Below are 24445 nucleotides of genomic sequence, written 5' to 3' on the forward strand. Positions count from 1 at the left end.
TGCAGCTCTGAGGTAAACTTATTTATTTCTTGGCTGACAGGACTGTCACAGCCATGCTCCTCCCAGCACCTATTATCCTGCCCAAGCAGGGGCAGCCTAGTCATAAGGGTGCCATGGCCAAAGGGGTTGGGAGTCACTTCACATTCCAGGCTGGAGGAGTAGGGGGCGTGGGGATACGAACCCCCCCAAACCTTTGCCAGCAAGAGGCCATGACTCACCTCAACCCCAAATCCTGCATGCTGGTGGGAGGTGGCAACGCCCCCTTCCAGCTCTCCACACCCGAGAGGAGCATGGCCAGACAGGGCAGGACACAGACCCCCGGCTCCAGTAACAGTAGCCCCTGCCCCCAGAACAGGGCAGCACAGGTCTCTCCTCCTCAGCCCTCAGCAACCGAGGAAACCCTCCACACCAGGCAGGACAGAGGCAAAGTCGGAAGCAGCAGCGGTGGCAGGGAAGGAGCAGACACCGAGACTGGCGGGCTACTGGCTGGGCGGCACCGGCCCAGGGCTCTCCCGAAGTCAGGGCAAGCTTTCTGTCCATGCAGCTCTGCGATGGCCACTAGGTGGGTGTAGCTGGCTGAGATACAGGTACTTGAACACCTTTCTGTCCTGATGCTGGTGGGAGGGACAGGAGATAATGAGTCATCCAGGAAGGGACAAAGAGGCCACAGAAAAGCTGGGGTACTAGGAGAGTGGCTGTCTAGGGAAGGTGGTCAGAGGTGAGAAAAAAGGTGGCAGAATTTAGTCAAAGACTGACAAGGTGGATGAGGTGGCTCAAGGCCTGGTGAGGTCATGGAAAAGGAAGGACTCGAGGGAGGGGACACCGTTTGGGAAGCAGGTACCTAGCTGATACTTGTCTTTGGCTGCTGCTCGCTCCTTGGCATCAAAATACCAGACCGTGATGGCGTACCTGGGGACCAGAGCAGTGCCGGGGGGCAGTGAGAGACCACGTTTCTTCAATTCCAGCCACTACACCCACAGTAACATCAGAGTCCACCCTCCGAGCCTGACTCTGTTCCCACCTAGGCCCCCTCTCAGTACTTGATCCCGTCGTAGTCATTCGGGGGTAGCACCTGGGCATATCCCAGAAGTATGGGTCATACCTGGTAGCATAGGCTGGTTTCACCTCATGAGGGTTCCGCCGGTCAGACCAGAAAATGAGCAGCCGGTCAAAGAGTGGCTCAATGTTGGCTACCACAGGCCGGCCCTCAGGGAAGATCTGCAGCAGGCCACCGTGCACCTGAGGGCAGACCAGAGGATGAGGCAGGAGGCTGGCACTGCCTGCCCCCCAGGAGCCCACCAAAGAAAGGCATAGCAGCAACACAGATCACTCTCCCACCACTCAGCCTCTTAAAAATGAATGGCAGCCCAGAGTTTGCATCCCCATGGAGATGGGCAGGAAGCTACTAAGACAGGAAATGGAAGGGAGGGTTCATCGGGCCTGGGGGTGGGCAGACTGCGCCATTGCCAGTGAAGAACCGGAGGACAGACTGCCCCACCCCACTGTGGACTGAGAAGAACCAGAGAAGGCTAGAAGCTGAGCTGGCAGTGGAAAAGGAAGTGGATGCACAACACCCCACCTCCATCCTCACCCCCACACCCTACCTTGATGTCCCAGTTCTGATTCAGGTAATAGATACATGTGATGCAGCGCCCATCACCGTGGGGATTGTCGACGTGCCTCACGTACCCCAGCCCGTTGCCTGGGTAACACGCCACCATGGCCTGGCAGAGACAGATGGAAGTGGTTTACTGGAGCTAGGTAGGGGCACTTGGGGAAGCAGCCATTACCTCCTCTTCCTTACACTCCCTGCCCCTCATTTCTGACTCCTCAAGTGTCCTGGGCTCCAAGGGCTCCAGCCCCCAAACGTTCACCCTTTTTGGCCAAGCCTCCATCCACTGGAAACCTCAACTCCAGGGCCTCAACAGCCCCTCCCTCCCCACCCCCCACCCCCACAGATGCTGGCCCTCAGGGAAGGGTCCCAGTGAGGAACTGTGGGTTTCATTTTTTAAAGATAACTGACCCCACCTCAGACATTTCAGCAGAATAAAGCCACTGTAAAGGCTGCCTGACGTGCAGAGGTGTGGCCTCACAGTCCTATGTCGGGGTTCCTCCCCTTGGCTGCAGAGTGAGACCACCTGGTCCGCTGACACTTGGGCTCACCTTAGAGGTTCTCATGTACTTGGTCTAAGATGGAACCTGGATTTTTTTTAATCATCACCCGAGGATAGGTTTATTGACTTTGGAGAGAGAGGAAGGGAGAAAGGAACATCAATGTGAGAAGCAGCAGGTGATTGCCTCCTGTACGTGGCCAGACTGAGGATCGAACCGTCTACGTAGGTATGCACCCTGACCGGAGATCAAGCCTTTCGCTGTACAGGACGATGCTCCAACCAACTAAGCCACCCAGCCAGGGCGGGAGCCTGGAGTTTATTTATATTTTTATTCTTCACCCGAGGACATGCTTACTGATTTTAGGGAGAGGGGAACAATGCGCCCCTACCAGAGACCAAATCCGCAACCTAGGCATGTGCTCTGACCAGGAACTGAACCCACTAGCCAGGAATTCCAGGAGCCTGGAATTTTTAAAGGTCCCCAAGGTTTGAAAGGTCCCCAAGGTTTTTAAAGGTAATTCTAATGCACAGCAATGTTGAGAACTGCTGCCCCTTACTACAAAGAGTCCCTGCTAAGTAAATTATGCCTCCTGCACATGTGAACAAGTTCCAAAACCTACAGTGTAACTAGAACCTGAGATCTAATCTCGACTTCAAGGACAGCTTGCTGGGTAGCCCTCAACAGTCCCTACCTATCACCTGAAGAGTCCTCAACTATCTAGTCTGTAAAATGGGGCCAATAATATCTGCTCTGTTTACAGCAGGGGCATTATCCCCTCTGAGAACCTAACTTTGGATGTGTTGCTCCTGTCAACACAGATCTAATAGGACTCATTCGAGGTCTTGGCTTCTGTGTGCACAGGTCTAGCCCCAAGGTTCTCGCCTCCTCTCCCCGATGGCTGCCATTGCCCTGGCCAGCCCCGCCCATACTGATGCCTGGGCCCAGCCACTCAGGGGCCTGTCTTCTCATCAAGAACCTGACAAAAAGGTAGATGCGGTGTGAGGAAAAGGGCCCGGGTGTCCCTACAGACCTAACACCCCGATTCACTTCAGAGTAGACACACAAGCTGTAACGTTGGGGGAAGGAGGGAAAATGACTTAACTTCCTGTCTCAGGTTCCTCACCCATGACATGGAGCTGACAACTACTTCTCAGGTTGTTGTGGGAACTAAACAAGACATAAATGGCAAAGCACCCAGCATGGTGCCCGCCACTTGAAAGAAACCCAAATCACAGGCTGAAATGGAGTCCCAGTCCTACCCTCTGCCCAAAGCCACTGGATGAGGCAGATAAGGAAACACTGCCGTGAGGACCCTCGAGCTCCTGTCCAGTTGGAGACCATCTGTCCTGACACCTAGAATCAGACGGAGGCCAGGCCACTGCTCCCCACTAACACTCAGCTACACCTGCGGGGCACAGTCCGGCTGGATAACCGCAAGATAAACATTACTGATCAGAAAGATCAGTGTCTCCCGCCCAAACAGCTTGCTAAGCACCCCAAAGCAGGCCGGGTGGACTCAAGCCCGACACGTCATTCCCATTCTCCCTGCAGGATGGATGTAAACCACTCTGCCCTACACATGTGCACCTGATCCACCACGGCACCTGCCCTAGGACAGAGGCCAGGAGAGCTGCCCCAGGGGGAGGCCACCCAGGAGTGAAGAGCACTCCTCTCCCTGGTGGCACCAGGGCACAGGGAGTGAGCAGCCCCCACACCACCAGGCTTGGAAGGAGCTCCTTCACTGCACTGTTCATTCCCTGCACGTGGGTCAGCGCTTTGAGCAAGCACCTCACCAGGAAGAAAGAACGCGCTGTGGCCCAAGTGGCCTGGAATCAGTGAGTCACTGATTAGGGATGGGCAAGGCCTCCCAGTTAGAGTGCAAGCAGAGACCTTGCTGGTTTGGCATGAGGAGGGTGGGGAGAGGACCCCGTGCTGTGACCTTGCCTCCTGCGGTCCAACAACCCACCCCTACACACAGCAATCAGAGGCCTTTTCTTCAGCTCTTCATTGCTCAAATCCCTTCCAGCACCCAATGCATCCCAGAAACACACAAAATACAAAGTCCTGACCACAGTCTCCATGGTCACCAACCTCCTCTCCTAGCCCCATCACTCTGCTCCAGCCTCTGGGGCCTCATGACCGTTCTCTGACTAGGCCAAGCTCATTTCCAAGGCCTTTGCACAGGACTGGAACATTCTTCCCCGTCCTTTGTTATTCCTGACTCAGATCAAGGGGCACCTTGAGTACTCTAGCTGAAGGTACCCGGGCTGCTTTTCCACCCTACCCCTCAGTGTGAAATCAACACAGGTGCTTGTTTACCTAGCACTGGCCCAACGAGTAGTCCCATGGAAGCCCCTGGGGCCAGGCCTATCTCCCTAGTGCCCAGGAGGTAGCTGCTGACTAAAAGCACTCCTCTGGGCCTCCACTGCATTCTGCCCTGGGCTCCGTTATGCAGGGTCACCCACCATGCAGCAGGGGTACCCTCTGGAGTCTGGCATGGAAGAGGACTTGTACACAAAGGCTGGGCACAGAAGCCGCCTCTTTAAGGCCACACCCTGCCCCCACATACACACACCATAGGGAGTGGAGGGTGGAAGCGTACTCTGGCCCCAGAGAAGCATCTACTTCCTCCCCCACAAGGGAAAGGCACAACAAGCAAAGGGATATGGAAACATGGAAACTTGTTCCTCACCCTTCCACCTCAGGGAAGGGACAGCTGGGATCAGAGCCAGCAAACTGAAGAGTTAAAGGCTATTGGTGACAGTGTGCCCAAAGCCACACACACACATACACACACACACCCCGCTGAAACTAGAGACTGAGCCAATGACAGCAGGCCCCATCCCCAGGGTGCTCTTAAAGGGGCAAACCAAGCCCGCCAGGGCCTCTCAGAGGTCCCTAATGTGAATGAAGGTCAACCCTTTCCCACCTACAGGCCAACTGAGCAGAAGAACCAGGGAAGAAAAAGAGCTCTACTCAGAACCATCAAGAGCAGGCTGTTGCTGGCCCTAGTCATACAGGTGACCAGTGTACCCAACAATGCTATGGCCACTGACTCCAGCACCCTACACTATCTTGCTGCAGAGCCTGGGGAGAGAGCCCAGATGCAGCCCTTCCTCCGAAGGCAGGGAAGCATGGAGTTGTTGTCTCACTGGGGCAGGAGAGGGTCTGAGAGGAACTCCAGTGATTGGGTGGCTCCTCCCCTCCCTTCTCAGTCCAGCCTGGCCTACCTTCCAGGGCAACAGGGGTCACCTAGGGCTAAAAAAGTCCCCCCTCAAATCCTGGCCAGGGCCCTATCCCCAACCACATCCAAGGCACCAAGGAGGACAAGATCTGCTCCTTCAACCCTCTCCTTCCTTCCAAAATGCTACAGACTAGCTGGGGACTTAGCCTGGTTTCCCTACCCTGTGGATGAGCAAAGGCTCAGAGAAATGTCCTGCCCTGGGCCATTCAGCCTTTGTGGTCTACCTCCTGCAAGGATAGGGGACCCTGGGGTGAAGCTGCTGAGCACCCTGTGACCAGGGAAACTCCCACTAATCTCTCCTGCCTTTGCAGGCCAGCCCAGGGAGGGGCCCCCCTTTGGCTCTCCAGCTATCAAGTAACAGAAGGGAGAGGGAAGTAGGACAAGTTCCAGCTGGGGTGGGGAGGACACTGGTCCTTGCCCCAGGGGAGCCCTGGCCCCCAAGCCAGCTCCAGCCTACGAGGGACGCTGCACAGAGGCAGAACCCGAGATGCGATCTGAAAAAGCAGGCAGGGGACATCAGGAGCACAACCTCACGCCTGAAGGGCAGAACACAGCCAGTGCCATCAGCCCCACATCAGTGGCGTTGCGCAGTAGGCGCTCACTACAGAGCTTTTCCCAAATGACACCAAGCCTTGGACTCGAGGCTGGGGCCCTCACACCCCTCGGTGGAGAGCACTATTGTGTCAGCAGGCTGGAAAGGCCCTATGGACCATTGTCCTGTGTGGAGCTCCTGGCCCAGGTTCTTGAACAAGCAGAGCAGCTGGAGGCCCGGGAAACTCTGACAAACTGCCATAAACTCTAATCAAATCAGCATTTTTCTTAAGAGAATACTGTAAAATGGCAGATTTTCAGAAAATCCCAGGGCTTTAAAAAAACACTAGTAACTACTACTTTAAAGAAAAAGGGACCAAGAAGAGACACAAAGGGGTTCGAGGAACAGACCAGAGTCAGACAGAAAGGATGGACAACAGGGACGAGGATGGGGAGGAATTCGAAAGACAGGGACATGACCTCCACCCGAGTCAGCAGAGAGCCACCCGGTGCCACCCCCAGGAAGCTGCCCTTGCCGCAGATGCCGTAATATGGCACACAGAGCACAATGCAGCCCAGCACCAGGAGCAGCGGGCAGCGCCTCCCCCCTCAGCCTGGCACTGGCCTCACTACTGCCACCCTCCCCCTCCACCTCATCGTTCTGCCTGGGAGACAACGGACAGACCAGAAACAGACAGGGGACAGGACGAACTAGACAGACAGGCCAGCAGATAAGAATGGATGAAAGGATGGGGCACCAGGGAAGGATGAAGGCAGGGACAGACAGAGGTGAGCAGACACACAGAGGCAGAAACATGTGCCTATCTATATGGACCATTTTTGGTCTGGGGCCTGTAAACAGACATCAAGAGGCTGTGAACCCCAACATGACCCATGCACAGGTATGGGGCCATGAACGTCAGCACCTCTCCTCGGGTTCTTCAAGAGGATCCCTGGAGATCAAGGAGCACTGTGGCTACAGGCCAAACCCCTGATACATACGTACACAATCTATAGCCCACAGAAACAAAACACACAGACCCCGAGTCTCCACAGGAAGTAACAGCCCAAAGCAAATTCCAACATTCCCTCCACTGGAGCTGCCTAAACCCTTCTGTGACCCCAGAAGCGTCTCCAAACCCACTGGAGCTCAGACCACAAGGCACCCAACAAACGCGTGCTGGGCAGCCTTACCTTGGTGCGCCCGTTGATGACGTAGCCGCCCAGCCGCCCAGCGCAGTGCCGGATCACAGTGTCCACGTGGGCCATGAGGGCCCCGATGCTTCGGCAGCCTGGCTCATGGCCTTCCACCCAGGCAATCTGGTCCCCACGGATGCTGCGTGGCGGGATAGCCCGCTGGCTCACTAGCTGCCCATCACGCAGGCGCCCGCCCCGCTTCAGGGCCTCTACCTCAGCCAACACACGGCCACCCAGTGCCGCCCCCAGGAAGCTGTCCTTGACACAGATGCCATAGTACCGCATGCAGGGCACAATATAGTCCAGGGCCAGGCGCTCAGGTGCAGCAGGCAGCTCCTCCTCCCTCAGGCCAACACTGGCCTCACCACGGCCATTGCTGCAGCCTATGCTGCCCTCCCCCTCTTCCTCCGCTTCCTGGTTCTCTTGCCTGGCCCAGGGACGCTTGCTGGGTGCAGGCGCATCCCCACCATCCTCTGCCCATTTCCGCTTGGGGGCCTCAGGCCGGGCGCCCTGAGCTGCCAGTCGCTGGCACCCCTTGGTGACCAGTGCTGCAGCACCCTCGCTCTGCAGTGGCAGCAGCTCGCCACCATCCTGCCCACCGAAGCCTTCTGGCAAGGGGCTGGTTGTGGTGGAAGTGGCTGTGGCTCTGGGGATCCCACTCCCAGCCGAGGCCTCAGCAGGTGCTCCTGGACGGTGGTAGGAGGGTAGCAGGGGACACGGCAGGTACCTCTCTACCCCCATCCTGGACCGGCCAAGCTCCAATGGCTCTGACACAGAACTCGGCAACTGAGGGAGAGCCTGACTCAGGGGCTGTGGCTGGCAAGGGCTGTCCATGGCAGCAGCGTCTTCATCCCCCGGGCATGGAGGGCACGGCCCAGGCCCATGGTGCCACCCTCCTGCACTGCCTCCTCCTCCTCCACTTGATGCAGCCGGAGGCCAGGGCGGCCGGGCCGGGTGTGGGGCAGGGTGAGGCAGGGCAGGTGGCAGAGGCTCTTCTTGTGCCCTGGGGGGTGCCGCTGGTCCCCAAGTCCTCTGCTGTCCCTAGGGGCTTGGGAAAGGACCTGTCAGGGTGCCTGGAGGGAGAGAGAAAAAGGGATATGCGAGGAGCTAGAGGCAGGCTGGCTGGTCAGAAGGGTAAGGGGTGGAGGGGCAATAGAAAAGCAGACAAACTTGGCTTCTGAGACCCCAAAACCTGAGCCAACTTGGGGAGAGAAGACCCTGGGAATTCTGGGGGGAGTCGCTGACAGACAAGAGTCAGTGAGAGGAACGGCTGGAGGAGTAAGGCTGATATGACCCAAGACAGAGGACTACGGTAGGGGCTGAGGGAGATCATCCTCACACTGAGACAGACAAACAGAAAAGGGGGGGGGGGGGGGCCTGAAGTAGAAAAGGAAAGGTGAAGGAGTGGGGAGCAGAGATGAATAGGGGTGATTTTCCTGGGGGTTCCAGAGAAACAGAGGGGAGGTGGGGGTGCACAGAGGAAACTGGGGAGTTCAGAGACAAAGAGAACAGGAGGGGTTGTGGAGGTGGGGTGGGGACAGAGACAGAAAAACAAACCGGAGAAAAGCTGGGAGGGAGGGCCTGAGACGGCCGGACAGACCGGGGTGGCGGGGTCGACTCTACCCCAACGGGAGGAAGCCTGTTAGGGGCTGACACACACCCAGACGGAAGGAAGGTCCTGAGACAGACAGACGTACGGAAGGGAGTCGCGGGAGGAGGGTGCATAGAGACAGAAAAGGCGGAGATGGGTTCACGCACTCGGGGACAGGACTAGGGAAAAAAAGCACCCCCTCCCAACTCCCTTTGGCACGAGCACTAAAGCCCCGTCGGGGCGCAGCAGGCGACGGAGGCAGGACCTAGGGGCAGCTAAGACCCCTGCCCCTCCCCTCCCCCTCCGCCAGGCCTGTGCTCCCCGCTGCCACCTCAACCTTTGCCAAAGCCAACACTCACCATCGCGGGATCCCTCCCCCACGCCCCACCCCCATTCCCCCCTCCCTAGGGTCGCCAAGCTCCGTAACTGCCGGTCGGCGCGTGCCCCCACACCCTGGCCGGCAGGCCGGCAGGCGCCAGTGTCCCGACTCGAACACCCTGTCAATCCTGCTCCCTTCCCTTCCCGAAGTCTCCTCACCGAGCTTTTTCCTCCGACCCCGGCGCCGCCGTTTGTGCCAGCCGCCCTGCGCCGCATAGCGCGCCATACCCCGCCCCCACCATCCGCGATGCTCCGCCCCCGCCTCTCCCGGTGGGTACGTGACCGCGCCCGAGCTGAGGACACAGTGCGCAGGCGCCAGCAGAGCAGGGCGGGACGAGGACATTCAGAACAGCCCCAATTGAAAAAGGGGAGGTGGGCCGGGGGACTCCAAGCTTATTTGCATTCTATGCTCTGCCCTTTTTTGCTAGCGAGGGGAGGAACACGGTAAGAAAGGGCTGAATCAGGGAAAGGGAGTTGTTGCTAATGTTATTCAAACGACATGGGAGGGATATGCAAATAAGGCTGTTTACATGAACAACCCCATCCCCTCACAGCCAGAATGCTGAGGAATGAGTAGCCTGGTCGGGCTATGGTATGCATATTACTGTTGTAATTTACATGGAAAGCTCCGCCTTCTCACCGTTCAAGAATAGAGGGGCCTGGCTGGTGTAGCTCAGTGGATTGAGTGTGGGCCTGCGAACCAGAGTATCGGCGTTCAATTCCCAGTCAGGGCACATGCATGGGTTGCAGGCCAGTTCCCAGCAGGGGACACACAAGAGGCAACCATACATTGATATTTCTCTCCCTCTCTCCTTCCCTTCCCCTCTGAAGATAAATAAATAAAATCTTTAAAAAAAAGAAAGAATAGAGATGAGATACTGAGAAATGTCGGCATAGGTAGTTGGGAAATGTATGTAATTAACACGTCAATGATAATTTACACAAGGCCTTTATATAACGGAGGGAAAACGTGAGAAGCGTCCCTGAGAGGAGGGAGAGTAGCTGAAAAGGATGTATGGATGTACCATAAGCCACTCGGTCCTTGCCCCTTGAGACAATTGCGGGAGTCAGAATAAAGCAACCTAGGAAAGCTATTGCACAGAAGATATTTGACACGGAAGATAAAAGACACAGGACAGCCTCGTGTCTTTTAAGAACATTTTGGCTACTGGAACTGGAAGGACTCTGCTGATGAGGTCATTTAAATGCCGCGCCTCCTCCACCTCACCTAGGCTAAGGAGAGACTCAGGCTCTTGGGTGTGGATTAAAGCTGACTTGGGGATGACTGAGCAGTTGGGAGTGTCCGGAGGGGGCTTCACCTGTCCTCAGCAGAGCATTTGGTACGTGCGGTTCACCTACGCAAAGATAACGTGCCGGACTCCAGTATGCACGAGTCCAGGTTGCACAAAGGCCCACACAGTGCTGAGGGACACACACAGAAAGGGTCCATGGTCACCCACAGGTGTATCAAAGGAGCCAAATTCACATCAAAACACAGAGACCTCAGGGGCATACATGCAGACTCACACACACGCACAAGTCAAACACTGCCTAAAACGTTCAGGCATTAGACCTGCATATATTACCCACAGACCTAAATTCTTGCTCATGTTGTTTGGTGTCCCAAGCAACACCAGCCTCATGAACACAATCACTGAAGACACAGTCATCACAAACGACAGTGTATACACACAACACACATGCCTATTACAGATACCATTACTCATGGCACAAACAGAGGGTCATCCATGATCTGTATGTGGGCCTGCAGCACACATGGTCACAAAATGTGTACACAGTGACAGACTCCCTCTACAACAGGCCCCTAAGTCACGGAGTCAGTGTGTACCTCCACACCATGTCCCACCCAGAAACATGGCTCCGAACATCAGGACACTTGATATTCTTCTATCAGGTACCTCTTCTGCCTCCCCTCCCTCCTGGCCACCCCAACATGATGGAGGCCAAGACACAGGTATAAACAATGCTTTATCGGGGTGGGGTCGGGGGACAGGCCTCCAGGTAATAAATAACTTGTACTCACAATGGCAGGGCCAGGGGAGCTGGGGCCAAATGGCCCTGGTCTCAGGCTTTGGGAACTCTTTGAGAATGGTTAGGAGTTCAAGGAGGACAGGGAGTAGCCAAGACAGAGGAAGCAGCAGCAGGTATGGACTCCCCCATCCCCTGTGGCTCAGTCTTGCCCCTCAGCCAGGCTCCACCAAGCAAAGGGAAGGGGGAGAGGTGTCCGGGCAGCTTCTGTGGGGCCAGGGCAGGTGAGGGGCTCAGCCTCCAAGGGCCTGGGTCTGGACCCCAGCTGGAAGGACAGGGCTGGTCCTGGAGAACAGGTGAGCTGAAAGAAAAGTGTAAGGTGAACTGGAAATATCCTGGCTCTGTCCAGCCTGTGTCTGTCTCATTTCTGGGTATCTTTCTGCCCTCCTATCTGTGCCTGTCTCCCCATACCTTTCTTTTCCCCCCCCGAGCTTCTACATTATCTATCTTTCTATTTCTTATCTGCATGTAATCTGTGGCACTCTCTCTTGAGGGTTTCTCCCTGTTTCCCTCAGAGAGCTGTCTCCTTGAGTCTGTCTCCTTATGTCTAAATATCATAGCCCCACATTTGTATCTCTGTGTCCTTCTACAGTCCTGGATGGCACTGGGTCCAGGGTTTCATCCCAGGGTTTCTCAAACTCAGGAGACACTTTGTTAGCAGTTCTTGCTTTGCTGCAGACAGCATTACCTGGGAGCTTCCAGAAATCCTGAAATCACTTCAGAATCTCCGGGGTGAGGCCCAGGCTTCTGCAGCTGTTAAAGCTTAATTAGTGGGGTAGGAAATCAGTTTGGTGGGCCTCGACCAATGTTTTGTTGAAAAAGAATAAAATGGAATACAAAGAAAATATCAGACTACATCATATGTAATAATACTGGTCCTCGGAAATAGAAAGCAGATGAGCAGGTGCCGAAGACTGGGGGACACAAGGAATGACTGCTTAACAGGTGCGAGGTTTCCTTTCAAGTCAATGAAAATGTTCTGGACCTGTACAGAGGTGGTGGTTGTACAATCTTGTGAAAATACTCAATGCCACTGAATGATACACTTTAAAATGTCTATATTTATCTTATGTAAATATCCCCCCCCAGTTTTTTAAAAGAATATTAGTGCTAGGAAAACATGTGTGTCAGTTTTATATGTGTGTGACTGTATGAGATTAACACATATCTCCTCCTGCAGATGGCAGTCAACAAAGTTTGAAAAAGCATCGTCTTATATTTGATTCCCTGAGGGCAAACCCTGATACAGAGCCTGTGCTAAGCCCTGGAGTTGAAGAGTACACACTCATCCATTTCTGCACAGCCAGAGTCTTTAAATGGATAAAAAGAAGAAAAACAATAAACAGCCTTTGTTTATGAATCTTTATCAGTGTCAGCCCCTGTTCTAAACACTTTACATGAACTAATTATTTATCTCTCTCAACAGCCACAGAAGGCAGTACTGTTACTGAGGAAACCAAGGCCCAGCAAGGTTAAATGATTTGCCCAGAGTCACCTAGCTGCAAGTGACAGAGTTGGAGTTTAAATGCAGACGGTCTGGCTCTGGACTCTGTGATCTGTCACCTCCTTTCCTTCTCAGATGGAGAAGACAAACACCGTACAAACAATAAGTTGTGAGACCACTAGCAAGAGGAAGTGACCCCGTTTGGGATAAAAGTTCTTGCAGCAGGAGTCCTATTAGCAGAGACAGATAATGAGTGGGAGTTGGTGTAACAAAGGAGGCAGGAGGCCAGGTGCAGAGGCACAGCGGATGGAAAAGCACAGAAGTGAGAAAGAGCACTGCCCAGAGAACTCACCCTGGACTCCTCTCTCTCAAATTCCATATCCATTCACAGGAAATCATACTGACCCTGCCTTCAAAGCATATTCCGGTATAACCCCCTTTCCCCGCCGCCACTCTGGAGCTGCTAATGGCTATGAAGGGAAGTGGACATGAAGCACAGAGGGGAGAACTGGGAAGATATTCACACCCCCAGAGAGGTAAGGGTGGGACCAAATCCTGTGGGATCTGGCAAGCCTGTCAAAAAGTATGAAACAAACAAGGGGTTCTGAAGAAGGGGGAGGAGGTTAGCAGGAAAGAGAGGGAAGGAAGGGTGTTCCTGGCAGAGGGAATGGAATGAGCAAAGACTGAGAGAGACAGAAAGAGCTTCACTGTGGCTGCAGTGGCCTGAGAAGTGGGGAGATACAAGTTGAGGCAGGTGAGGGTGGCAGGGGCCAGACCCGCAGAGTCAAACATCAGGCTCAGGAGCCTCAGCTGTGTCCCAGGGACCATGGGAGCCACGAATAGTTTTAAGCAGGGGAGGGACAGGGTCAGATGTGCTTTAGAAAGGCCCAGTGGCTACATGAAGAGGGGAGAAGACTGGCCAAAGAGAATAGGGAGGATACAGAACTTATCGACATCTCAGCGCGTCCTCCGCCCCCACCGCAGTCCTGTCCACCATCGTCTCTCACCTTGACCTTACAGTAGCCTCCTCTCTGGTCTCCCAGCAACCATCCCCGCCCCCCACAGTACCCCACTACATGCAGTCAGAGGGACCCTGTGAACACCTGAATCAGATCCCATCCCTCCTCTGCTCAGAGCCCTTAGGCTCCCATCCCTCCCAGTGTTTAAGCCAGAATCCTCCCTGTGGCCCAGAAGACCCTAACTGATCTGCTTGCCTTCACTCATGACCTCATCTCCTGCTGCACCACCCCCTCGACACACACGCACGCACACACACTACTCCACTCACGTTAGCCTCCTTGGTCTTCCTCACCATTCGAGTCATGACCCTGCCTCGGGGCCTTTGCACTGGCTGTTCATTTTGCCTAGAACACTCTTCCCCCAGGCCCCAAATGACCCCCTCCCTTACCTCCTTTGAGCCTTTGTTCAAATGTCACCTTATCAGTAAGGCCTTGCCTCATCATCCTGTTCAAAATTCCACTCTTCCACCTCCCCACCCTGTCTTGCCCTGCAAAGCTTTTATCTCCCTAACAACTATGTAATTTACTTAGATATTTGTCTGTCTCCTCCATGAAGGCAGGTACTTTTGTCTGTCTCACTAGTGACTTGAACAGAGCCTGGCACACAGCAGATACTCAACAAATATTTGATAAATTATGAATGGGAGGAGCAGAGATCCAGGACAGAGAGCTAGCTGTGGGATGGAAAGGACTTCCCTGTGGCTTTAACTCAAGTGGTTTTGCAATTTTCTTTCTCCCTGCGTCTCTTGTCATCCTTCCTTTTCTGTGTCTCTGTCTCTGCTCCACATGCCCCCTTGCTGGGAAACCACCCCTGTAGTCCCCGAATCCCCAGTATCCCACCTGGCTCCACAGGTCTCAGCAGCCACAGGGCTGAGGGGCCACAGCCTGAGCGCTCCGCGGCTGCCGCAGCTGGCGAAGGGAAGCATCACCGTACTGAATGCCTGAGCCCATCCTCTCAGGGTCAAGCTCACCTAGGTGAGAGGGGAGAGGTCAGGACTGGCCTCTTGGAAACCTCTAGCTCCTGCCTTCCACTCCCACTCCGGTCAGTCCGGGTCTCACCTGAGTCAATCTTGTTCAGGATAGTGCGGGCACACTTCAGGAAAGCTTCTTCCACGTTCTCCCCTGTGAGAGCGCTAGTTTCCAGGAACATTAGCTCTGGGGGCAGATACTCAGAAGGTCAGGGCCTCAGAATGTCTCCATCCTCCACTCCAACTATAACCTGCTGCCTCTCACTCTGCTCCTCAAATGTGCCACCTTTGCCTTCACTCCCTGCCTTTGAACGCACCATTCCTCTGCCATGAATGAATGCCCTTCTGCCCACCCAACTCTTCCTTCGTAGCTCCAATTATGCATCTCTTCCTCCAGAAAGTCCTCCCTGACCTCCCAGACTAGGTCAGGAGCCTCCTCAGGGTTCCCATGGGCCTCTGTGTCTCCCCCAGCCAACCCTGACCCCTCTGGGCTGTCACTGTCTGGAAATGGGCCTGCCCACCTATTCCCCACTGGACTGAGGGCTGGGCCCAAGACTGTCTTCATCGCTGTCCCCTAGGCACCAACTAGCAAGGCGTAGGTCCACCAAAGTCCACCCATCGGTCATGTGACGAGGCCTCAGAGTAAGTTAAAAGCCAGGATCAAAACCTACATCTTTCTGAGAGCAAAACCTCCTCTAAACCTGGAGGTCACAAACGAAGAACGTGGACAGACCCTACGCAGGCAGACATTTGGCCAACATGACGTTTTTGAATAGGTTTGCACTTGCATACCTTTTAACATGAGTGTGAGTCTTGTCTACTCCCCTAATGCCAGTGCCTGCTAACCTGAGGTCAACCCATCCTATCTTCCTTATTCACAAAATGTGCCTGTCCTTAGGACCAGTAGAATTTGCAGTCTCTACCTTAACACCAATACTCTGCGGCTCACCACAGTGGGTGAAACCTTCTTAGCAGCATCATTATCAAGTGCCTCCTCCATCCAAATGGTGCTGAAGGCTTTGCATGAACCATGTCTCTTACCCATCACTCAGGATGAGAGACAGAAACATCGTGAGCCCCACTTTCTAGTCGGGGAAACTGAGGACCAGAGCAGTCACACGGTACGCATTTGAACGCACGCCTCTAAACGTCCACATTCCCCTGCTGGGCACAGCCATAGAGAGCCAGGAGGCCCATGGACCCAGTGGACTGCCCTCCATCCCTGCAAGCCCACCATATGGCTCTCACCATTCTCCTGGGCAAAGCGGGAGGCCTCCAGGAAAGTGACCTCACGCTCAGGGTCCAGGTCCTTCTTGTTGCCACAAAGGATGACCACGATGTTGGGGCTGGCCAGTGTGCGGGCATCAGTCAGCCAGGCAGCCAGGGAGTTGTAAGTCTCCCGGCTGTGGAGAAGGGAAAAAGAGGGAGGTGGGCACAGGAGGGAGGCTGCCCCGGCCCCGCCCCACCCCACCCATTTCAGACACCCACCTGGTAATGTCATACACCAGCAGGGCTCCGGCTGCCCCTCGGTAGTAACTCCGTGTCACTGACCTGTGGGGCCAGGAGGACCCAGTCACCCTGGAGGCTGGGGTCTGTCCCAAGACTGCCCCCCTCTGCGGAGAGAGACTGGTGGTTCGAAGGCCCCCCTTCACTGCTGGCCCATCCCCCCAAACCTGGCATGGTCTGACCTCATTACAGTGCCTTTCTACCTCACGGTCTCCGCCTCCCTCAACCTCCATCTCACTTAGTTCTCCATCTGTCTGCCTCTGAGTCTCTCCCTGTCTTTGACTCTCTCTGTGTACCTGTCTTTCTGTATTTCTTTACTGGTGTGTATGTGTCTTTAAATCTCTATTTCTGTCTGACTCTGGCTCTCTCATGCTCACTCTTGGTTTCCCAACCATTCGTTCATTCATTCAACATTTTTAGTCATCTCTTTGCCTAGTCCTGGCAAGATGCTGTGCAACTACATCTGCCTGTCCCTCTCCTGCTGTGTGGCCCCTTCCCAATGTGGCCAACTGTTTGCATCTCCCTGTGTCACCAGCCTGGGTCTCTCTGGAACCCATGCAATCATTCCGCAAGCATTTAGTGAGCACTTACTGCAAACCGAGCTTCTGTCAATCACCTGTCCTTCCTTCGCCCTCTCCCTGTCTTTGACCTCTGTGCACCTCACACAGTGAACTAACACATGACTATTTACTTAGCGGCTCTTCTTCATGGATTATATTCCCTTATTCTTCTCCGTCTGTTTTGCAGACTCAGGATTTCTATGTGTCTATCACCTTTTTTTTTAAAATATTTTCTTTATTTATTTTTCAAGAGAGGGGAAGGGAAGGAGAAAGAGAGGGAGAGAAACATCAATGTGTGGTTGCCTCTCATCTGTCCCCTGCGGGGAACTGGCCTGCAACCCAGGCATGTGCCCTGACTGGGAATCGAACCGTGATACTCTGGTTCGCAGGCCCGCGCTCAATCCACTGAGCTACACCAGCCAGGGCTGTCTATCACCTTTTCCTCAGACATTTCCTGAGACATTCTGTGCACTGAGCCCTACTCGTTTCTCTCTCCCCTCACCAACACAGAAAGGTTTCTCCATCTCTCTGCACACCTGTCCGCTTCTCCCTCTCTGTTCTGTTTCCTTGTCTCCCTTTTCTTTATCTTCTTCTCTCTGTCTTTGTCTCTCCTTCTTTTTCAAGTGTTCCATCCTCTTTCTGTTTTAGTTGCTCTCTTTCCATCTCTACATTCCCATGCCCACCCCAAGTATGTCTTTCTCTTCATACATGGTCTCGCCCTGGGCACAAGTCTCCCTCCATCCTTCCAGCCACGGGGGTCTAACTCCCATAGACTCTCTGTGGCCTGTTGGTCTCTCCCTGGCTCTCTCACTCTTCATTATGCTTCATTCTCCATCTCTTTTCCTCTTTCTGTCTCTCTCATACTCGCTCCAGGACTCCTCCTTTCTTCGGATGTAAGTACCTGTTCCTCAGTTTCCATCTCTCTCCCTCTGCCTTGCCTGCTCTCTCAGTGTCCCCTTGCTCCCAATGTTTGGTCTCCAAGTGCCTCTGCACACCTCTCTCTCCCATTTTCTCTCCTCTTTCCTCCTTCCCCACCACCCTCCCCACCACCCTCTCTCTCCTTGAAAGCCCAGCCCACTTACCGAAACCGCTCCTGGCCAGCTGTGTCCCAAATCTGTAGTTTCACAGTCTTCCCTCCCACACTGACTACCCGAGATCCGAATTCCACACCGATTGTGTGGTTGGAGTCCTGTTTGACTGGGAGTGGGAGGGCGAAAAGAGGCAGTACAGAGGCTCAGGGGATTTCCTGTCCTCCGAGGCCTCCTCACTCTACACAACCCCATTCTCATTGCTGGGGTGACTGAGGCTCAAGGAGGATCTGGCATAGAGCATACACCATGGCAAGAATCAGGCATCCAGCACTGGAGTTGTACCTACAGCCAGCCTTGCCCCTGCCCACCCCAACCACTGCCCACTTGCCCACACCTTGCCCATGCCCACAGTTCAGTGCTCCCAGGATCACTCCCAGACACTCACATTTATTCTCAATGAACTGATGAAGAAGACATGATTTGCCAGTTCCTGCACTGCCAATCACCAGGAATTTGAAGAGGAAGTCTGAGCAAATGGAGCCAAAATCAGGAAGACCCAGGCAAAGAGAAAGATATAAGAGAAAATATGGAAACCAAGAGGCCATTAGAGTTACAGGGAAAGAAACAGACACCGGCAGAAACAAAGCAGTACGTAACGAACAGTAACAGATAATTCTTATATAATGCTTACAATTTACCAGCCATAGTTCTAAAGTTCTTTACCTACATCAGTAGCTCACTTAATCCTCAGGGAAACTCAATGAGGGAGATGCACTGATTATTATTCTCATTTTTCAGATGAGGAAACTGAGGCCAGAAAAGTTAACTGACTTGCCCAAGGTCCCACAGCTAGGCAAAGCTGGAATTCAAACCCAGGCCAACTGGCTCGAGTCCAAGATCTTAGCTATTACATTGCTAAGGCCTTTTATCAAGAACTACAAAGGGGATAAATGCGGACAACTGTAATCGAACAATAACTTTTTTTAAAAAGGACTACAATCTTGCCCTTGCCCCCTCACAACTTCACCTCCTACCACTCTGACTCATTTACTCCACTCTAGCCTCTAGCTTTCAGTTTACTCCCTGAAGATGACAAGTTGGTTCCCACCTCAGGGTCTTTGTATTTGTTCCCTATGCTTTTCTCTATTTTCTGAATGAATGTAGGTCCCTCTGACTGACTGCTAAACCAGTGCTCTTTCTACCGCAACCTGTCCTTCACCTCCTATCCATCCATCCTGATTTTCCAATTCTAAATCACTCCTTCCCCTCCTTCTATCCAAGGCCCTGTTCCAATTCTCAAGCTTAAGCCCCACCCCTTGCCGTTGCCACTAGTCCCACCCTCTAATTCAAGGACAACTAATCCCCAACCTCTTCCGGACCTCCCAAACCACTGCAGTCCCAGAGTCCAGATCATCCCTTCAAGCATCCCTCAACCCATAAAATTCCAGTTCTGCCATTCAGTCAGCCCCGCCCCATCCACTCAGGCTCCGCCCCGACATATTAAGTCCCACCCTCTTCCTCAATGCCTACCCTGATCCATGACTGACTTCTTCAAATCCCGCCCCAAACTATTAAACCCACAACCAGACCCTCAGTCTCCGCCAAAATCGATTCAGTTCAGCATCAGACCCATTAAGCCCCTCCCAGCATCCACCGGGCCCTACCCCATAATACCAGACCCCGCCCCCTGACATAAAGTCCCGCCCCATCTCCACAGGCCGCATCCTTCCCGGGCCCAGACACCAGATCCCACACCTCAGCTTCGGCCTGCCACCCTCACCATAGGTTTCGGCCATGACTTGGTCGCGGCCGCTTAGGGCCGCAATATGGCGCCGCGGCCGCGCCTGCTCCTCAGCTAGCAGCCGCTCCACTCCGGCTGCAGCCCCGGCTCCTTCCTACTCCCGGGCCGGTGCCGCCACTTCCGCCTCCACCCGTCCCTGGCACTACCCGCTAGGCCTGCGGGATACCCGGCCACGCTTCGCAAAGGCAGGGATTGGAGGACTCAGTGGCCAGGGGGTGGGACAAAAGGCGCAGATTGGCGGTGTGAGGGACCCGCAGAAAGGGGCGGGACCAAGGTAAGCAACTGGCGGAGCAAGTGGGAAGAGGCGGTGCAGAGACGCTTAACAGAGCAGAGAAACGGATTTGGTCTGGAATCCGGGGACAGAGTGGACACTCCACATTGGGTAGTAGCGGACCTGGGGGCGGGGATACGGATGCAAAGAAAGGAGGTATGAGCAGAACTGATGAAGAGCCCAATGAGAGCGATTTCTTTTTTTTTTTTTTTTTTTCAATGAGAGCGATTTCTGACCTCAAAGGCAGGATGGATGAAAATTGAGGTGATACACTCAGTTTAACAACCTCCCACCTTCCTTTGCAGATAATCTTTCAAGAAAATTTTTGCTCCGTGAGTTGTCTTCCTCATGATCCGACTGGCTTATTCCCAATAGTTCCACTGTCTTCCTTTGGTCTTCTAGACATCACAGTCCCCTACTGTGCTGTTCAGATTATTGCATCTTTCCATTTGCTTGTGTGTTTAGAGCCCACCTCGGGAACTCAGGTTAGAGCAAAGGGCTTTTAGTCAGTGAAATTCTACCTAGCAACTATTGATGTTTTCACCATCTGTGGGTTCATTGGCTAATGCAGGAACCCGGGGACCCATTTCCTTTATAGATTTCCACCACAAAGACCACAGAGACTTGCAGTTTGTATTTGGCTGATGTATTTGCATAAAACTGGGAGAAAAAAACAGCAGGGACAGCGTTAGGCTGAGCTCACTGACAGTAGAAATCCCATTTCTGGAAAAGAGAAAAGGAAAACAGTGGGGACAAAACCAGCGGTCATACCACAAAGGACCTAGTTGGCTTTAGCAAAGACTGCAGCTGCACGGGCCAGGTTTGGCCACATAATCTCTATGCAAAATAGCCCAGAATCCTCTAATCTTATACCTCTCAACTGCAGCAAAACTTAGAAATCACGTCCCATTTTGCAGATGAGAAAACTGATGCAGAGAACTTGTCCCAGTGCACACAGCTAGGCTGCCAGGGAGCCAAGGGTAGGAGCCTCTTTGTCTATCACCAAACCCAGGGGTCCTCCCTCCATATCCCTGCCACCCCCCCCCCACCACACACACACACACACACACACACACTCACATCTGTCTTCACGTCGATTTTCCCAGGTTTCAGGATCTGGTCCTCCCGTACAATGCTACTGGGGAAAAAGCCCAGGCGAGCAGCCAGGTCTCCATAGTAATCTCCCTGAACCTAGGGGGGAAATGGTTAAAAGCCAGGGTCTCGGGAAGATCGAAAGCTCCTGCCTGCCTTAGACCTTTAAACTAGCTCTTCTCCCTGATCTCCACAAGGCTGGCTCATCTTTGTCAGTTACATCTCAGCTTAACATTACTTGTTCAGAGGCTTCCCTGACCACGTGATAGTGTCACCCAGTCACACTACATTAATTTTCAGAGCAGCACATTTGCTGATATCTTTGATGGCTTGTCTTCTTCCATTAGGATAAAAGGGATTATTTAATATTGTATCTTTGGTGTCTAAAACAGAACTAGGTACCATAGGAGGTGCCCTATAATTATTGGTAAACAAAGTGAAAACACATCACAGTAGCACCCCAAACTCTATTTCAGTTCACCCTCTCTAATTTTCCCCTTAGGCAGAAAGTTAGGGTGTACTCCCACTCTATCCCATACTCTTTTCTGCTCTCCCAAAACTCACACTGCCTCCCCAGAAGAGCCGACCCCGGCCCTTCAGCTTGGAGAAGACATACACAACTTGGCCCCTATGTACGGTCAGGAAACGGCAGTCGGGGGCCACGTAGTCCTGAAGGGCCACAGCAATGGAGATGGGGTCTGGAGAAGAATAGACGGGAATGACAGCGTCCTCCAAAAAGGCTGGCAGCCCAAGCCCCCAGCTCCCCCAGCCCCCAACTCTTACAGCTGCATTCCTCATCAGCACACAGCTTCCGGTCAGCAAGCTTGGGCATGGGGCGGCCCCCGATACTAGGCCCTGGTAAGGCAGACAGCAAGATGACAGCGAGGAACACCCTGGACCAAGTCATCATGGACTATGAGCAACAGTGACTAAGGCAGAAATGGGGTCTCCAATTTCCTCCTGCCCTCCCTCTTTCCAGCTATACAAGGAAACCTGTGTTCTCGGTCTTGTCCCCGCCCTAAACCAGTCCCATATTTTGCCCACACCACATAGAGGTTGCTACCCAGCCTGAACCATTTCGAGGACAGGGTAAGGGCTACCCACCCAAGGAAATGCCCAGATAGAACCAAAGCTGCTCAGGCCACTCCAAGTGACGGCTACCCCCTCAAGAATTAGTGAGGCCCAGACAGGCAGGCTGATATTTAATTCCATCTTCTCAGTTACCTGGCTTGGTATTTCCTGTGCTAAGGGACAGAACAGGCAGCCCTTTGAATGCCAGGAATAACCCCGGCTCTCAAATACTGAGTGAATGTTGTATGTTGGACCTCAGGCTAGGTGATACCCTGCCACGACCACTATTTATCCTCAACCAGCCACTTCCTGACCAACTGACCTGGGCTAAGCTATATTCTCCTCTTGGAGCCTCACCTTTCTCATCTATAAAATAGGGATAATAAAAGCTAATCGCTATTTACAGAGTAGTCATCATTTTTATTATGGATTTTTATTTTATTAACTCAAATAAACACTTTGCATCACCTCAAGAGGGACTAACATAACCCCATTATATGTGGAAATGGAAGCAGAGCCTTAAGGAAGTCGTGCAAGGTTACGAAGCCAGAAGTGGAGCGGCTAGATTTGGTTCCAGGCCCACACTGAGCTCGGAGTTCAGTTGCCCAAGGTCAGAATGAGAATGGGGGAGGTTTGAATTCAAGTCTCACCTCTAAAACTGCTTCAAAGAGAATGCCACAGGCTGAGATCCTTCTCCTGAGCATCCACCTTTTTCCAGGCATTCTTGCCTCTGGGATAGTAAGTCCAAAATTTTTTAGAGGGGAAGAGAATGAACACACACAGGTTTGGGGAGGGGAAGAACTCATAAAGGGACATATAAGCCATCTCTACATACCCACACCCAGCACCAAGTACCAGGAGAATGTTAAACAGCTCTACTCAAACGTCAATTACTCTGAAGGGTCTTTCTGGATCATCCAGTCAGTTGCCTAGCCTTATCCTCCCATCACTCCACAGAATCAGTTTTGGTTGTATCAGAACACAGTATTTGAAATTAGCTTGTCTCTTCACCACTGTGTATCCTATGCAAGAACAATATTTAGCATATAAGAGGTCTGCTGAACTGAGTGCCTGCTAAGTGCCTGGCAGTAGGGGCGTATGCGGGGAGGAGTGACAGGACAAACAAGACCATAGTACTAACATAGGTTTTTCTTTACACAGGAAAAAAATGAGTGAGTGGGTGAGAGAACAGCTAGGGAGCCCCCTATGGAGACAGCAGAGACCAAGATCAGCTGACCTCAGAACCAGTGTGGTGGGCAGGATGTTTGCACGTGCCATCTGCAATAACACCATGTATTTTAGTGGAAAGGGCAACCCTTCCTGCTTCCAATCTTTCAGATCTTACAGGGGAAAAGTCTGCATTTGGTTCTACAGGTCTCATTTCACGGATGCTCCTCTACTGGAGGAGCACAGCAGGGACAGGCTTACACTTAGGCTTGGCAGGAAAAAGCATCCAGAGTCTGTAACACAGAGTAAGAGAGTCGGGGTGTTTCTCTGGTATATTTTTAGATTTTATTTACTTTTAGAGGTGGGGAAGGGAGAAACATCAACGTGTGGTTGCCTTTCACAAGCCCCCTACTAGGGACCCGGCACACAACCCAGGCATGTGCCCTGACTGGGAATCAAACCAGTGACCCTTTGGTTCACAGGCCAGGACTCAATCCATTGAGCCACACCAGCCAGTGCTAAACACTATGTCTTACTTTTTGTGGTTAATTTTCTACTTCTGGCAATCGAACTTTCCCATCCATATGGTGCGAGAAAAGGTATTAGGTAATATAAAATTCTCCAATTAGGCGTGTGACAGATGGCTAAGGAAGGTCCTGTGTTCCATCTACCCTTATCCATAGCTTTAACTGGACACATAATTATCTAGCCCAAAACTACATTTCCCAGGCTTCCCCGCAACTAAAGCACTGAAGATGAATTTGGGTCTTCTGGCTGGTGGCAGCAGGCAAGAGAGGTCAGCTGTGATGGAAGTGGCCACACTCGTTTACTAGTGTCTGGTCAGTACCTTCCCATGTGTGAGCAAATGAATTTGGGCCTCCTGTTAGCAGCAGCACCTTCCTGAACTATAGATCGAAGCTCAGTCAGGAGTTACAAACCTGAACTCAAGTGTCCCAAATCCAGAGTGCTGTTCCTACTACCCTTCCAACGATTTCATGAACACCCAATCCTCTTCCTTCCCCCTGAAGTACCTAGAATGGTTGCTATGGGACTGTTGCTATAACTGAAGGTACTTTTGTGAGGATTAGAAACAAGTGAAGGGAAATCTCCTCCTTAACACTCTATGTTAGACAATTATTGGAATAAACATGCGAGTCCACGAAGTGAATGGTGTGCCATTCAAGGTAGCATCCTTGTATAACAGAGAAACTGCCCAACTGTCCAAGGCAGCCTGGGTTTCACTTTGCCACAGTGAATGCTGACTGAGTGAAAACAGAAATCTGCTGAAGTAGTAAAGGTGACTTCGGCTTGGACAATATTACTACATACTCTGTTTTCCCAAGGTTGAGAGGTTCGAAAATTCAAGATATTCTGATATGCAGAAAAGAGAACCATAGGGAACAAGAAAAT

At 52.8% G+C, this 24445-nt stretch overlaps 3 protein-coding genes across 5 annotated transcripts; all 3 read right to left on the reverse strand.

Annotated features, from left to right (window-relative positions):
* EGLN2 (egl-9 family hypoxia inducible factor 2) lies at nt 1–9295 on the reverse strand. Its single transcript, XM_037133830.2, has 6 exons — nt 9216–9295; nt 7085–8160; nt 1605–1724; nt 1103–1239; nt 842–909; nt 1–614 (listed from the first exon to the last, which is right to left on the reverse strand). Exons 2-6 carry the CDS (start codon nt 7919–7921, stop codon nt 559–561), a joined length of 1218 nt encoding a protein of 405 aa, XP_036989725.2. The 5' UTR covers nt 7922–8160; nt 9216–9295; the 3' UTR covers nt 1–558.
* A 1737-nt stretch (nt 9296–11032) lies between these two features.
* On the reverse strand, nt 11033–19606 carry RAB4B (RAB4B, member RAS oncogene family). Its single transcript, XM_037133818.2, has 8 exons — nt 19414–19606; nt 18079–18159; nt 17685–17799; nt 16025–16087; nt 15785–15939; nt 14628–14723; nt 14409–14539; nt 11033–11406 (listed from the first exon to the last, which is right to left on the reverse strand). Exons 1-7 carry the CDS (start codon nt 19427–19429, stop codon nt 14424–14426), a joined length of 642 nt encoding a protein of 213 aa, XP_036989713.2. The 5' UTR covers nt 19430–19606; the 3' UTR covers nt 11033–11406; nt 14409–14423.
* A 397-nt stretch (nt 19607–20003) lies between these two features.
* Nucleotides 20004–24378, reverse strand: MIA (MIA SH3 domain containing). 3 transcript variants are annotated; one of them, XM_037133804.2, is made up of 5 exons: nt 22519–24378; nt 21581–21652; nt 21362–21495; nt 20786–20896; nt 20004–20428 (listed from the first exon to the last, which is right to left on the reverse strand). In XM_037133804.2, exons 2-5 carry the CDS (start codon nt 21627–21629, stop codon nt 20405–20407), a joined length of 318 nt encoding a protein of 105 aa, XP_036989699.1. In that variant the 5' UTR covers nt 21630–21652; nt 22519–24378; the 3' UTR covers nt 20004–20404. The 3 variants fall into 3 exon arrangements, with proteins under 3 accessions (XP_036989699.1, XP_036989693.1, XP_036989684.1); XM_037133798.2 differs by having other exon boundaries at nt 21581–21690; XM_037133789.2 differs by having other exon boundaries at nt 21581–24378.
* Between the last annotated feature and the right edge of the window lie 67 nt (nt 24379–24445).

The sequence above is a fragment of the Artibeus jamaicensis genome, unplaced genomic scaffold, assembly GCF_021234435.1.
Source record: "Artibeus jamaicensis isolate MK-2021 breed Jamaican fruit bat unplaced genomic scaffold, CSHL_Jam_final contig_47, whole genome shotgun sequence".
NCBI lineage: Eukaryota > Metazoa > Chordata > Mammalia > Chiroptera > Phyllostomidae > Artibeus > Artibeus jamaicensis.